The sequence below is a fragment of the Pelodiscus sinensis genome, chromosome 15 (genome assembly GCF_052426305.1).
Source record: "Pelodiscus sinensis isolate ZL-2025 chromosome 15, ASM5242630v1, whole genome shotgun sequence".
Lineage (NCBI taxonomy): Eukaryota > Metazoa > Chordata > Testudines > Trionychidae > Pelodiscus > Pelodiscus sinensis.
In genome coordinates, this window is record NC_143066.1 from 15,721,493 (window position 1) to 15,738,198 (window position 16,706).

Consider the following 16,706-nt stretch of genomic DNA (forward strand, 5'->3'; position numbering starts at 1 on the left):
ATCTTTATTAATGACCTGGATTAGGGCAGGGATTGCACCCTCAGCAAGTTCGCAGATGACACTAAGATGAGGGGAGACGTAGATATATTGGAGGGTAGGAATAGGGTCCACAGTGACCTAGACTAATTGGAGGATTGGGCCAAAAGAAATCTGATGAGGTTCAACAAGGATAAGTTCAGAGTCCTGCACTTGGGATGGAAGAATCCCAAGCACTGCTACAGGCTGGGGACCAACTGCCTAGGCAGCAGTTTGGCAGAAAAAGTTCCAGGAGTTACAGTGGATGAGAAGCTCGCTATTAATCAACAGTGTGCCCTCGTAGCCAAGAAGGCTAATGGTATATTAGGGTGCATTAGGAGGAGCATTGCCAGCAGATCTAGAGAAGTGATTGTTCCCCTTTATTCAGCACAGGTGAGGCCACATCAGAAGTATTGCATCCAATTCCGGTCCCCCCCCCCCCATTACAGAAAGGATATGGACACATTGAATAAAGTCCATCAGAGGGCAATGAAAATGATTGGGGGGGAGGGGGTTGGAGCATATGACTTACGAGGTGAAGCAGAGTGATTTGGGGCTGTTCGTTCTATAGAAGAGAAGAATGAGGGGTGGATTTGATAACAGCCTTTGACTACCTGAAGTGGGGATTCCAAAGAGGATGGAGAGAGATGTTGTCAGTGGTGACAGATAACAGAGCAAGGAACAATGGTCTCAAGTTGCAATGGGGGATGTCTAGATTGCATATTAGGAAAAACTATTTTACTAGGAGGGTGGTGAAGCACTGGAATGGGTTACATAGGCAGGTAAAGGAATCTCCATCCCTAGAGGTTTTTTAAGTCCCAGCTTGACAAAATCCTGGCCACGATGATTTAGTTGGGGTTGGTCCTGTTTTGGGGAGGGGATTGGACCTCCTGACATCTTTTCCAACCCTATGATTCTATGATTACCTTTGACCTAATCCTCCTTTTCTCCCCTGCAAAAGGGTAACAAATGTTTTCTACCATCATACTGTTCTCTCTGCTTGTAACAGTTCTTTTTTTACACTGTCTGGGACTTGTCTATTTAGACTGTAAATTTGTAGTGGCAGGTACCATTTATTGCTGTGCCTACCCTGCCTACTATAATGGGATCCATTCCTGGATGATTCTTAGACGTTAAGCTTTAAGCGTTAAGCTTACAAAAACTCTCAGAATCTTTACAGTGGAAAAGGCAGTACAGTATGCCAGGCTTATGCTATAAAGATACTAAAATCAGCATATGTGCTAGGGATGTTGGAGGGTAATAGAATAGTCAACTAACTACATGAATTTTTAGCAATTAGTCGACTATTCTATAGTCCTGGGGGGTGGGACCAGCAGCCAGTGCGTTCCCGGCCCCACTCCCGGGGAGTCCCCTTCCACCCCCCTGCTTCCACGGAGCAGCCTCTGCCCGCGGTGAACCAGGACCTGCTACAAGCAGAGGCTGCTTTGCGGCAGCTTTCCCTGCTCCCCTCTTGCGCTGATGCTTCTGATAGAGGCAGCAGCACGGGGTCATGAGGGACAGGCGGTACCATGGAGCCAGTGCTGGGAGAAACTGGCTTTTAATCTGGCTGTCCCCAGCACTGACTCCTGCTCCCCCCTCCCCTTCCTGCGGTGCCTCTGATACAGAGGCAGCGCAGAGGGGAAGTGAGTGGTTGACTAGATTAGCAAATAAGCCTAGGTTTATCAGTTAATTGTCTAGTTGACTACTTGTTGACATCCCTAATGTGTACATTAACATATACGCACATAAACAAACATGAAAAGATTCTGCAGCCGGAGTTAAATTACCAGTCCTTACCATTGCTTGAATTGTCTTAGTGGTCAGCCAGATAGAACAGGATTGGTATGCTCCGTTATTGTTGCAGAATGTACCCAAAGCTTATGGCTCTTGCTGCTCTTTATAGAAATAGCTCTCATGTAAGGCTATAGATTTTGCTTTCAGATAGGCTTTGTTACAGATTTGCCATTTTCACCATAATCTTTCATCGGGGATGTTTAGATCCTCGATCACAAACTGGGTATCCGGTGTTGAGACAACTGCAGATGCTTTGATATTTCAGGGCCTTCAATCTGCACTGATTGGATCATTGGGGAAAGGTGATACTGGTGTCTTGATTTCCTTTTCTCCCTGTTTTGTAATTAGGCCCAACTGTTGCTGGTGTCCTATCTCGTTTTTGCACATGTGCTGTTCTTTATGTGAATCAGGTACACAATAGTTTAAAAACATAATTCTAAAAGGCAGAACAGAACAATTTCATATTACAGTTCTTCACTAACACAATTTAGCTAATAATTTTCAAGTTAGTAATATGAAATAGCTTTATTGCATATAGGTAATCATAAATCAAGAAACTAAGACAATTTCATAACGTTTGACTTACAAAAGCAATAGTAATTAATTACATCTTTCTCCTCTTTTAGGTATATGTATCATGTTTTGACCAAAAATACCACAGTAACGGATCACAATCGCAATCTGTTAGTGGAGACTATTCGTTCTATAACTGAGATCCTTATATGGGGAGATCAGAATGACAGCTCCGTGTTTGAGTAAGTGCTTTATGTCTTCACTATTTTTTTTAAAAAAAGGTCAGTTGATATAAGAACAGAAGGCATTTGTAGATGGAATGTTATCTGAGATGAATTGTGAAGCTTGTAGCATGGTTCCTACCAAATGTATGCTACCTGTAATTCAGCTGTCCATAGAGATTAACTTTCCTACTGTGAAAATCATTGATTACTTTAAGAATTTTCTTAATTATACTTGAATTATTCTTGGTAGAGTTCCTAAACACACTTCATTGTAGAGGGGAAAGAGTAATTGCATACAGAGATGGTAGCACATGGCTGCTGTTCTTAAGACTGCTTTACAAACGTGCATGTTCATGTAACTGGTATTACTAGATAGGTAACATACAGATCCTCTGTAGGATGAGAAATTGTTAGAGGAAACAATAAATGATTATTTAAAAAAACTGAGAAATTCAAAGCATTGTACCATTTTGATGTCCATATGCCATGATAAGCTTTGGCAGTAGCTATGATATTGTAACCTTTAGTCTACAGGGCATTCGTGAGGGTACTGAATCATTCTACACTTTGATTTCCCCTCCTTGAATGACAACAAAAATAGTCCAAAATAAAAAAGAAAAACTGACGTGATATTTTTTTAAAGCTCTCAGAAATCCTAGTAAAATATTTCCACTCAAATACCCTTCTCTGCAGCTGCCTTCATGAGTTTTTGTAGGGTGGAAGCCTACATTTCTGTTCAATTGGAGATTACATATTTCATTAGCCATTAGATCTTATCTTTTTTGGTAAGTTTCTTGAGTGCACTTCCAAAGATTAAAGTAACCAGAAGGTTGTCAGAGAGGTACTATTTGTAGGTAAATGGATGCAATATTACAAAGCTTTACAAACTTCTAAAAAAGAAAATAACCTCCTACTTAAATCAACAGTTCACCTTAAAAAAAAAAAAAGGCAATACATACACAAATGACTCAGTAACACTTTTTCATTACCTTCTAGCTTTTTCTTAGAGAAGAACATGTTTGTTTTCTTCTTGAACATCCTGCGTCAGAAATCTGGTCGTTATGTATGTGTACAGCTGCTGCAGACCTTGAACATCCTTTTTGAGAATATTAGTCACGAGACATCACTCTGTAAGAAAACATTCCTTATTAAACATTTAGTTCTTATTATGAAACAATAAGTACTTTTGGAACTGCTCTTTTTTCATTTTATTAACTATAAAAGGAAATGCATAAGAACATTTTTAGGAATCAAAGTATCTAACTGCTTCTGAGATCATTAACTCTACTCTAAGATGGTTCAGCATGAGTTTCCATTAGTACAAAAACCTTTGAGTTGTACTGTTGAAAGAAAATAGTGTAAAAAAAAAAAAAGAGTGGTTTAATATGTGATCTTTTTAAAGAGGTCATTTAAAATAAACTAGGCACAAAATAACAGAAATGTGAACAGTGTGTTAAGTATGTTTTAGATCGGGGTGGCCTGTGGGCCGAATCCGGCACACCCAGCTGTTTGATCTGGCACACAGCCTCCTTTGCTGCATCCCCATCCCTAGGTCAGTTGAGACCAGGGGGCGGGGGAGCACTCAGTCTCTTCCCCCCACCAACAGCAAGCGGCACCAGAGGGAATCACCAGCTGTTCAGAATGGCTAGTGGTTCTTTGTGGGTCCTGCACATCCTTGGCAAGTGAGGCGAGGCAGGGAGAGACTTCCTGTCGTCCCCTACCCTATGGGGAGTGCAAGAAGTCTCCTTCCTCCTGGTCATGATGCCTAGAAGGAACCACCATTTCTACTCGAGGCCCTGGTCCTTCTGAGTCTGGCCCAGGACCACTACCAACATTAATGAAATGGCCCCCCTTACCAAAATTAGTGCCCACCTCTGCTCTAGATTCTAAATCTTCTCAAATGAGGTATTTAAAAATTAACAACCCAAGAAAGTCACCCATTGGTTAGAGTCTCAAATATGTGTACTTAACTGTTTCAGAACTATTGGTGGATTAGTATCTAAACAAAATGCCATGTGAATGTTAAAGTCCTTTAGAAACATAAGAAGGGAGAAAAAATAAGTTTTTGCGAAATAAGAGGGGAAAAAATGGCCAGAAGAGAGTCTGCACATAAGTTTTTGAGGGTAAATAATATGGAAAAAAAGTTGTTTATTTAAAACACTTGATTTGAAGTATCTAAGATTTGATTACCAGCTACAGTATGTGTAGGGTACATCTACACAGGAGTGTTATTTCGGAATAACTGACGTTATTTTGAAATAACATAGTCCGCGTCTACACAGCAAGCCATTTCAAAATAATGTTGTGATGGCAGACTTCTTACTCTCACTACTGTAACCTTCATTTCATGAGTAGTAAGGGAAGTTGAAGGAAGAGTGTTCTTCGACTTCCTGCTGTGTTAAATGGTGCCAAAAGCTGAATTAAGCTATTTTGACTTCAATTATGCAACTGATGTAGCTGAAGTTATGTATCTTAATTCTACTTTTGCCCTGCTGTGTAGATATGCCCCCCCCCCCCCCATCCTCATTAAAGAGCACCTGGGAGTGTGTGTGGATGGCTTGGGACTGAGGTAATCCCGGATGGGAGAGGGGGGCATGTTCTGAGCTAGCCACTTTGAGCTACCTGATGATTCTGTATCTTTTCTGTATGATTTTTATGAGAAGCAATCCCATTTCAGGCACATCCTGTTTTCCTGGCACAAATCTTACCTTGTTTTAAGTTACAATAAGAGGAAGTGGCATACTGAATTTGCTGGTCCTAGCTAAGAGGTGGGCAAAAGGGCCTTTGTGGCCTGGAACCGGCCCACCAAACAAGTTGATCTGGCCTGCCGTTCCCCCACCCACAGGCCAATCAGGGCCTGCCTGGTGATGGGGGAGCATGCAAAATCTCCTGCACCAGGGGCGCGTGGTGCTTAGTCAGCCACCAGGGTTCAGGAGCAGGGAGTGAGAAATTTTGTGCTCTCCTCACCCCCAGGGAGTAGGGGCAGAGACTTCACATGCTCTCTCCCTCCGCCCCCCAGACTAGTCAGGGTCTGTGGGTGGGGAAGCATGGAAGTTTCCTGGCCCTGCCCCTTGTGCCTAAGGCCCCACCCCTTTTGCGGAAGCCTGGGACCACTTCAGAAATTTCTGAAGTGGTCCTCATTTAAAATTATTGTCCACCCCTGTCCTAGCTCTTACCATTCAGGAGGAGTTGTTGGACAGAGACTCATATACAGACAAACACTCTCGCATATATGGTAGACTAGGCTTGGAAGGTTTTGTTTTCTATTACTAAGTAAGGATAAACATTGATTTTACTGTACACACACACAAAACCAAGTCTATTTCCATCAATGATGATTAAAATTTATGGAGGCTGCTTGAGAACTTAGTTTGTTTTAAGGATATTTGCTTCATTGTTTAGAAACATGATATTGACAATTTGTGTTTTTTAGCAGTTGTGGAACTGACTTTTTAAATGTGTCTACTGTCATTCAATTGTCTACTCACACCCCTCCCTAACAGTTGCCTGCAAGTGTGAAAATTTAAACAAATTAACAAAAAAAAGTCTAACCTAGAAGTCATAAAGAAATAAAAATTAAATGTTATGGAAACTTATGTATAATAACCTATTTCATAATATTTTCCTTTATGATTATGTTATATGGGTTTGTATTTCAGATTATTTGCTCTCTAATAACTATGTAAATTCTATCATTGTCCACAAATTTGACTTTTCTGATGAGGAGATCATGGCATATTATATCTCATTTCTGAAAACACTTTCCCTGAAACTCAACAATCACACTGTACACTTCTTTTACAATGAGGTAAGTGGCTGTTAGAATTCACAGTAAGAAGCCTTACTAACTGCAGTATATACAGAAGTGAGTTTAAGGCCAAAATTTTCGTGGATCCCAGAAAGACTCCTCTTATCCGTGAGCCTTTGCACTTTAACTCAACACAAGCGTCTTTCGAGGACTGACCCAGCTTTATTTGCAGTTTAGAATATCTCCTGTGGTAGCAATAAGTAAGAAACTCAGGATCAAGTTTTGCATGTTGAAACAAGAGTGTGGAGGAATCTTTTTGTGCTATGAAATGTCTGTTTTGTGAGTATTTCCCACTCTTCATACCTGTCTTAATGGTATTATTAACAGATGCTAAAAGCTTCAAGATCAGAGTCCACAAATACCCAGCAAAGTAGTCATTGATTGTCCAAAACTGTTTAGTTGTAGAGGATAACTTTCAATCCCATACCACAACCAGCTTTCTTGATTTAAAAACTACAGCCTCTGAAGTGAAGTCCTGGTCTACACGTAAACATAGTTACAGTACTCAAGGTATTAAAAAATCCACACCTGTGAACACTAGCTCACTGACCTAACCTCTGGTGTAGATATGACTACATCAACTGAACAGTGATTCAGTCAACCTAGCTGTTGTCTTTTAGGGAAGTAGAGTTTCATCACAGTAGCATGAATTTACAGTGATGGTGTCCAACCAGTTACGGTGGCTACTACTATGGCGAACTAGCTGCATTCAACCAGCCAGATAGCTACATGTTGTCCAGCGTGTTGGACACCACGGGTCTACAGTATGGTATTACAGTGGCATTAGCTCTGGAGCCTTAGCTGTGCTGCTGTGGTGCCCATTGCATAGATATGGGCTAAATATAAATCCACTGCAGTGTGGGTGGCAGAAGTTAACATTTGTAATGATTCTTTCAACATTTTTACCTTTTTGTGTGTATAATAACATCAGACTATATAGTTAGCTTTATAAATCTCTGCCTTAAACAAAGTAAATCTTTATGCAATATTTTAAGTTAGATTTCCATTTAGTAGAATTTAATATAGTCATATTTAAGTGCAAAAGAGTATCTAAATTTTATATAATCTTCATTCATTGGCATTTTGCATATGTATTAAAACTACTTCCTGGATTTTACTAAATATTAGTGTTTTGATCTCATTCAACTGCTACCTTTTGAATTATAAATGTTCACAGAACTTGGTATTGCAACATCAAACTTAATTCATAATTCTGAGAATGCAGTGCTTGCTCAGAGAATAAGAATTTTGTGTTACAGATTACAACTAAATAAAGTACTGTAGTAAGTCCTAATTCTGCATTTGAATCCATTCGGAGAGAACCCACATAAAGTCAGTGTGTAAACAGATCCACCTGTTTTGATTTAGTTGCAGGTTTAAGAGATGAACTTTTCACATACCCTTAGTCTTATTTCTCTGTCTTTGCATAACTGTTATTGCCAGAAGAGGGCATCAGAGCTGCTTAAAAAGTATCAGAGCTATTGTGTGAAGTATATGAAACTTACATTAATACATATTTCCTGTAATAAACTCATATACCTGCAAACCTAGTTGGTGTTTGAAAATCAGATTTTGTTTTAAAAAGAATTGTTAAAAATGACTAAATTTGCCCACAGTTATAGTACCATGCAATAATGTGATCTGATCTGATCTGATCTAACTGTTTTGTTATCTTAGTAGGGTAACTTTTTCGTGCAAAATCCTAACAGAAAATAGTATGTTTGACAGGACAGTACATAATGAAGCCTGTATTTTTATTTCAGCATACTAATGATTTTGCCTTGTATACGGAGGCCATTAAATTTTTTAACCACCCAGAGACCATGGTCAGAATTGCCGTCAGGACTATAACTTTAAATGTCTACAAAGGTAAGTTTCATGCATCAGAAGACTAATACACCTAATACTTTGTGTAGCTGAAGTTCAATGTTAGCAATTACAAACTGCATATTTGTCAGGTATAGCTTCTGGTTTATGCAAGGCTGAATTAATTGTAAGCATGCATTGGTAACAAACATACATGTGGTTTGTGTGTGTGTGTGTGTGTGTATGTATATGTATATATATATATATATATATATATATATATAAATAAAATCTTTAAAAAAAGACAAATTTAAATCTACTGTTTGTTTTTAAACATCAGTATGTTGTCTTTCATAAAGAATATTGTGCCAACATAATATAAAACACACAATTAAATTCACCTCAACTACCAGCAGAGGTCCTAATCCGGCCATTTAAAAAGTGTTAGTTTCTTGTTAAGGATATCAGTCTCTTGATATATTGAACATTTATAATGTCAGAAACAATCATTTGTATGGCAGAAATCCTTAATTTTTTTGGTGTATGACTGTGATTCTAGGTTTTGGTGGTTGGATAAAAGCTAGCAATAAGTTGTTCTTTGTGCAAGCAAGTAATTTGCACTCTCTTATAGAAACAATTTGTTTTGTGTAGTTCTGTGTAAATTCACCTGCATAATCTAGGCATAGCATTCTTGCTTCTAAAACCTGCCAGGCTCTAGAGTGCTCTGCATGGTGATATGCATTCATATACAGGGTTTTTATTCTGCAGTGGTCTTTTAAAATATGTAGTCTTTTTCCAATTTTTATACAGTTTTTCACATTACAAATTTAAGAGGAATTTTAATATTTATTTGGAAGAAGACTTTCATACCACCAGTATGAAACTGATCATAAAATTGACTATAAATCAGCAGGTGTTATAGTTGTGCATGGACTGAAAAATGACTATTCAAAAATTAGTATTTTCTAATGAACTTTTAGATACAAAGTAAACATGGTGTTTTTACCTCATGCTGATGATTTTCTCATTAGACTTCACACTGAACAATTTATCATTTAAGCTATAATATATATAGCTAGAATAATAACGTGATTTGGATTGATTTTAGTTCTCTCAAACTCTATGCCATTCTCACACATTGAATTGATTAGAATGTGCCTATTACTAGATGTAGCCAAGTTAATGCAGGATGTAAAATGGCAAATGTGACATTAAAGTAACTGTAATTATTGATTACTAAACCTAAGGCTGGAGAAAATTCAACTCCATGTTTTAAAAGCTACTTGTTTCTGTATTGAATAAGACGTCTCTGAAGCAATGTGGTTGCTAAGTGTCTACATTTTACATGATAACCATGAAACTTTTTTGCTTATGGACACTTTATGGCTGTGTTGGTATCTGGACTTTAAGTACAAAATGTGGCACTTTCTTGTCTTCAACAAGCAGGATCCATGTCAGTTTTTCTCTAACACCTAACCTTGTGCATGTGAGCCAGTTGTTACAAGAACAGTGAAGTATGATATACTTCATACTTTGTGTACATTTATTAAATAACAAGGAAAGTTTTATGATGTTCTTGTCTAGAGTTTAAGTTGAATGTTGGAGAGCTGCGGGGGTTGAATTTGAAAAACACAACTATCAAACATACAGGTTTCATAATTTTCTGACTATCCATTTGTAAATGTTCTGATTTAACACCTTCTAACCTGTATCTTTTAGTTTAGATGCTTCCTGCTTTAGCTCTTTAACCTTTTTGGAAGATGTCTCACCACCCCAGTTCCTAATCCTGTTAACTGTTGTCTGTTTTTTTTGCCTTTCCTCACTGATGATTCCTGTGTTCCTTAATGCAGTGTCATGTAAGTCTATTAACAAGTTTGGCTTTCAGCATTATTGCTTTAGTCTTACACTTGTCTTTTTAAAAAGACAACTCATTTGAATAGAGTGTGGTTTTTCTGAGTTGCAGTAGATTTACTCACTATTCTGAGACTAATGTAAAAATAAGCTTAGGAATTTAACAGGCTCGTTAAGCCTTTCAAGAGTTGTCATATGAAATTTTGATAGACGTCTTTTTCATGGATAAGAGAAACCCATGCAAATGTGTGTGTTTAAAAAAATGTAATATGTAATGGAAATTCAGAATGGTAAGTTGATTATATCTGTTTTTATATTTATCTTTTTGAAACTTTTATTTTTTTTAAACTTCTCATCAGTGGACAACCAGCCTATGTTGCACTACATTCGAGATAAAACTGCTGTCCCCTACTTCTCCAACCTTGTTTGGTTTATTGGGAGCCATGTGATAGAACTGGATAACTGTGTGCAAACCGATGAAGAGTAAGCTTCTACAACTATTTCTTTTTGGCAGATGCATTGAAAATCTCTTAAATTAGTTCCTAAATAAATAATCTTACCAACAAGCTACCTTAAGTCAAAGCATTGAGGAGTCCTGTGGCACCTTATAGACTACTAACAGAAGTGTTGGAGCATAAGCATAACACTTCTGTTAGTCTATAAGGTGCCACAGGACTTCTTGCTGTTTTTGCAGATTCAGACTAACACGGCTACCTCTCTGATACTTGATACCTTAAGTCAGTAATTCTTACAAGATCACATTAAAAATTGCTGTAGAAGGATATTTTCAAATCACTTATCAATTTTAACATTCTTGTAAATAAGTGATTTGTTGGGAGATACATCGCTCCACATCCCAATTGGTTTGAAGTATATAGACTTACTTTATTAATAAACTAAATTATTATGAAGAAGGTACATAAGACTAAAAGCACAACATCTTTAGACATTTGTACACATATTCAGAAAGCTGCTCATTAGGATAGTTTTCTGAAAAATATCATTAGATAAATAGTTCTTCCAAGTTAATTCAACAGCATTATCAATAATATAACTGGCAGATGTGTGGCTTGTATTCTTTTATCTATTCAACTACAAAATTCCTGCTGTTGCTCAAGCTCACTACATTGGATTTGTTCTTTGAGTTTGTATGTAGCAGTTTTTTAAAGCTTTATGTGGAAACAATACAGAAGAAAAATAATAGTTTTACTGGTTTTAAGATAATTAAAATAGTCATTTTTAATAGGAAAAAATTGTAACATTCCTTTTCATGACTGGCTTCTGAAAGGGTCATACAAAGTGGCAGCTGAGATTTTTAAGCTTCTAGAGAAAACCAAAATCCTATACTTATCATTGTGGATGTGGCATTGTGAAATTAAAATAACACTCTCCTTCAAAAACAACGAGAAGTCCTGTGGCACCTTATAGACTAACAGATTTATTGGAGCATAAGCTTTTGTGTGTAAAGACCCACTTTGTCAGATGCATGTAGTGGAAATTCCAGAAGCAGGAATAAATATACAGGCATAAAAAAAGATTTCCAATCAAGAGTAAGGTTAGAGATAACAAGGTCAAATCAGTCAGGGAGGATGAGGCCTTTTTCTAGCAGCTGATGTGGAGGCGTGAACACCAAGGGAGGAGAAACAGCTTTTGTAGTTGGCTAGCCATTCACAGTCTTTGTTTACTCCTAAGGTGATAGTGTCAAATTTGCAGATGAAGTGTAGCTCTGCAGTTTCTCTTTGAAGTTTGTTTTTAAAGTTTTTGTTGTTGTTGCAGGATGGCTACTTTTAAATCTGATACTGTGTGTCCAGGGAGATTGAAGTATTCTCCTGCAGGTTTTTGTATATTACCATTCCAGATATCCGATTTGTGTCCATTTATTCTTTTACGTAGGGACTGTCCAGTTTGGCCTATGTATATGGCAGAAGGGCATTTGCTGGCACATGATGGCATATATTACATTGGTAAATGTGCAGGTGAATGAGGCCCGTGACGGTGTGGCTGATGTGGTTAGGTCCTGTGATGGTGTCGCTGGTGTAGATATGTGAGCAGAGTAGGCACCCAGGTTTGTTGCAGGGATTGATTCCTGAGTTAGAGTTACTGTGGTGTGGTGTATAGTTGCTGGTGAGAATTTGCTTCAGGTTAGCAGGTTGTCTGTGGGTGAGGACTGGCCTACCTCCCAAAGTGTGTGAGAGTGAGGGATCATTGTCCAGGTTGGGTTGTAGATCGCTGATGATGTGTTGGAGAGGTTTTAACTGGGGACTATAGGTGATGGCCAGTGGTGTTCTGTTATTTTCTTTGTTGGGTCTGTCTTGTACAGGAGGCTTCTGAGTACACGTCTGGCTCTGTCAATCTGTTTCCTCACTTCCTCAGGTGGATATTGTAGTTTCAGGAATGCTTGGTGAAGATCTTGTAGGTGTTTGTCTGAGGAGTTGGAGCAAATGTAGTTGTACCTCAGTGTTTGGCTGTAGACAATGGATTGTGTGGTGTGTCTGGGATGGAAGCTGGAGGCATGTAGGTAAGCATAGCGATCAGTAGGTTTTCGGTATAGGGTGGTGTTTATGTGACCATCACTTATTTGCACTGTAGTGTCCAGGAAGTGGATCTTTTGTGTAGACTGGTCCAGGCTGAGGTTGATAGGAAGGTGGAAAGTGTTAAAATCACGGTGAAATTCTTCCAGAGTCTCCTTCCCATGGGTCCAGGTGATGACGATGTCATCAATGTAGTGTAAGTAGAGGAGGGGTGCTAGTGGATGAGAGCTGAGGAAGCGTTGTTCCAGGTCAGCCACAAAAAGGTTGGCATATTGTGGGGCCATGAAGGTGCCTATAACGGTATACTGCCTATACTGGTTTGGAGGTATAAATTGTCTCCAAATCTGAAATAATTGTGTATGAGGATAAAGTCACAGAGCTCAGTCACTAGTTGTGTCGTGGCATCATCAGTGATACTGTTCTTGACAGCTTGTATTCCATTTATGTGTGGGATGTTGGTGTAGAGAGCCTTTACATCTAAGTGCAGGACAATGTAGCACTTTCTTTTAAGTGCTACATTGTCCTGCATTTTGCTTCAGCTACCCCAGGCTAACACAGCTACATTTCTATCACTATTCTACATCTAAGGTTGCTAGAATGGTGTTTTCTGGAAGATCACCAATGCATTGTAGTTTTCTCAGGAAGTCAGTGGAGTCTTAAAGATAGGTGGGAGTGCTGGTGGTGTACGGTCTAAGTAGAGTCCACATATCCAGAAAGTCCTGCAGTGAGAGTGCCGATGCCCAAGATGATGGGGCATCTAGGATTTCCAGGTTTATGGATTTTGGATAGTAGATAGAATAACCCTGGTTGGGGCCCTAAGGGTGTGTTTATGTAGATTTGGTCCTGTGCTTGTGTAGGGAGTGTAGATTCTGGTGCAATTTCTTAGTGTATTTCTCAGTGGGATCTGAGGAAAGTGGCCTGTAGAATGTGATATTGAAGAGTTGTCTGGCAGTCTGACCTATTCATGATGACAACAGCACCTGCTTTATCAGCCTCTTTGATTATGATATCAGAGTTATTTCTGAGGCTGTGGATGGCATTGCATTCCACACGGCTAAGGTTATGGGGCAAGTGATGCTGCTTTTCCACAATCTCTACCAGTGCACATCGGTGGAAGCTTTCTATGTATAGGTCCAGTCTGTCAACTCTCCTTCAGTTGCTTCATTTTGACTGTCAAATCTCCAGGATTATAGGAGGTATCTTGGATGTTTGCATTAGACAGTCATACTGCACAAAGTAAGGCATAGAAAAACAATGCAAATACATTCTCTCACTGAGTTCTAATTATTCTTATTCTTCTGCCTTAGCTATGTTTAAATCTTTGTCTCTTTCAGGCACAGAAATAGAGGAAAACTGAGTGATTTGGTAGCAGAACATCTGGATCATTTGCATTATCTTAATGATATCCTTATCATTAATTGTGAATTTTTAAATGATGTGCTCACAGACCACCTACTTAATAGGTTGTTTCTGCCTCTCTATGTATATTCATTAGTAAATCAAGATAAGGTAAGGAATAGCTGGCATGATTAATTATTAAGACTTAACTAATCACTGAATGATTTCCCCTCAGTATTTACAGTAATATGTATAGTAAGTGTATCCCATAATAGAATAAATATCTTCTGCATTTAAGTACTTTATAAGAAACATAGTTTTAATAATTCAGGTCTTTGTTTTTCTTAAATTAAGAGATGACTGCTGGGGTAGTGCTGTTTTCGGTATATATGTACTTAGCTAAAGACTGATGTACATTGGCTAATGTAGTTAATTATTTGCTTGGAGTCAATTTTAGTTATTAACCATTGCTTAGCATTTCATGTTAGCAGTAGAGAGAGGGACAGGAGTGGAAAGTTCAGGTCTAAGTTTGAATTTCTCTGTAATATGTTTTAAAAGGCCAGTGTAATTAGATCAGAAATATGCTTAAAACAATTTTAAGATTGAAAACAGGATCTCTGTTAGTTAAAATTCTCATATAAAATTCATATACAATTTTCAAATCCACACCTAGCATCTAGTCTGATTTTTTTTTTTAAATCTTTGTGTTCTTTTTTTAAACACGACACTAATTTTAAGTGTCATCTGTGCTCTCCATAGACGGACTAAATCAGATTTGCTATGTACTGTGTGGAACAGATACAAGTTTTGCTTAAATCTAATCTAGGTTTTTATACAATGTCCATCTTGTCATAATTGTGTCATACCAGTTGCTCTGAAGATTCATCATGCTTTGCATACCTACAGTAGACTTCCGATAATCCGGAACCTATGGGATTTAGGTGGTGCCGGGTTATCAGATATGCCGGACTATCAGAAGGTACTATAAGCAGGTTATATTTATATTGTATACATTATATACTGTATATAAAGTGTTCTTAACCCTTTTTATTGTACATACTGTATACAGTATACTGTAATGTTTTAGTTTTTTTAAGCCTTTTTTACCCTTTTTGCTCAGTTCAGCTGCTGCCGCTGTTACCTTGTGACTCATTTTTGCCAAAGCTCACTCACTAGGCTCTTCCCATTTTGATGCCGGACTATCAGGAGTGCTGGACTATTGGAGTTTTTACTGTATATAGCCCACCATCAAAAGATTTTAGTGTTTTTATGTGTTAATTAATTTAACCTGTCATATCCCCTTCCGAGTTAAATAATTATCTTCACATTATACAGAGAGTTAGTGGCAGAACTACAGGTAGACCAGATTTTATGACTTCCAGTCTTATGCTTCAACTGTGTCTGTCCATATCTTTTTTTGAACAGAAAATTGACTTCCAAATACAAAAATATGCAAAAATCCTATTTTCATGAAAGTTATTTCCTAGTAATTTAAAACATGGTTCAGACAAGAGGGACAGTATATATCTTGAAAAAAAAACCAATAAATAGTTCTCTTTTCTATGGTTATTAGTGGTTCTTCCAAAATTCAGATTATTCTAATTATAATGGGGACTTTAGAGTATTGCCATTCTATAAGCATTTATTGTATTCTGATAATGGACATAGATTGCCTATGAAGGCAGAATTCAACAACTCCAGTAAAATGTATATAGATTTGATTTAACTCTGTAATAATAAATTATAAAAGCTTCCTTTTATGAAATTGCCATTTCAAAAGTTCTAAGGCTATGTCGGAGGGGTACAAATGTACTTCTCACGTAAGCATCTGGTAAAAACAAATATTACAGGAAATCTTGGCTTCAAAAACAGTGTGTAGCCATATTTTCAAGTGTACAATAAATGACAAACTCATTCTTTTGAAATCATTTTCCAAAGAACTGGAGTGTCACTAGAAAGTGTCAGCATATTCCTTGGAATAGTGTAGCATTGGGGAGGTAGTACACATGAATAAATGAAATGTTTATACTTGTTTTCTGTATTTTATTTTTAAAACGTTGGCTTTTGTTCTATGTACATGTGTAATAATTTAGCTTTCTGTAATTAACTGATCATTCTTTTGTTTCTTCCATAGCGTGGGGAGCGTCCAAAAATAAGTCTCCAAGTTTCTCTCTATCTTCTCTCACAAGTATGTCATGTTTCAGTGTGAAGTTTATGATGTCAGTAATTTCATTATAAATTGTGTGTTTCAGAGGGTCTGTTTTCAGCTATACATCTGGAGAGAAAATTGTGCTCTTTTGTGAGATGCAGTGTGTACATTCAAGGGCTGCTTGTGCATTTTTTAAAATGATTAATTCACTTGTCATCACATGGCCCAACTACAAGTTGAACCTCTCTAATCTAATACTCTGTTTCAACAACATCTGTAGGCTGGCATGATTTTAGTTAGCAGAATGTCCACCTATCATGGGTGTGGCCATGTTTCCCCCAGTCCCATTGTTTATTTACAGCCATCAGTCCTGGCATCCAGTCCAGCTGTTGTTAAGCTCTAATTTACCAGTAAATATCTTTTAAGAGCCCCGTTTGCACTGGTAGCCTTGGTAATGCTGCTAGACAATATTGACCTCCTGTGGTCTGGCAAATTCTCTGGTTTGGCACCAGTCAGGTCCCGAGGGCATTGGACTAGAGAGGTTCAACCTGTACTACCCTTTTCCTTGGAAATTCTCAGAATACTTTACAAACATTAGCTAACAAAATATTTAGAACACCACTAAAACACTTGCCAGTTTAGTGTAGTCACTTCGGAAGTGGAGTGGAGTGCAGCAA

At 38.0% G+C, this 16,706-nt stretch overlaps 1 protein-coding gene across 9 annotated transcripts in view; it reads left to right on the top strand.

Annotated features, from left to right (window-relative positions):
- The window catches only part of CLEC16A (C-type lectin domain containing 16A), a 341,368-nt gene that overhangs the window by 12,264 nt on the left and 312,398 nt on the right, over nt 1–16,706 (top strand). For 7 of the 9 annotated variants that reach the window (XR_012896118.2, XM_075899302.2, XM_075899304.2 and 4 more), the window contains exons 2-9: nt 2,436–2,564; nt 3,543–3,676; nt 6,206–6,354; nt 8,118–8,223; nt 9,745–9,810; nt 10,371–10,494; nt 13,877–14,051; nt 16,015–16,068. Coding sequence is in view for 8 of the 9 variants with exons in the window: in XM_075899302.2 (XP_075755417.1) it covers nt 2,436–2,564; nt 3,543–3,676; nt 6,206–6,354; nt 8,118–8,223; nt 9,745–9,810; nt 10,371–10,494; nt 13,877–14,051; nt 16,015–16,068 (937 nt within the window). In the remaining variant the exon portion in view is untranslated. The remainder of the gene's footprint in view (nt 1–2,435; nt 2,565–3,542; nt 3,677–6,205; nt 6,355–8,117; nt 8,224–9,744; nt 9,811–10,370; nt 10,495–13,876; nt 14,052–16,014; nt 16,069–16,706) is intronic. The other 2 variants (XM_075899305.2, XM_075899311.2) reach the window with 1 other exon arrangement.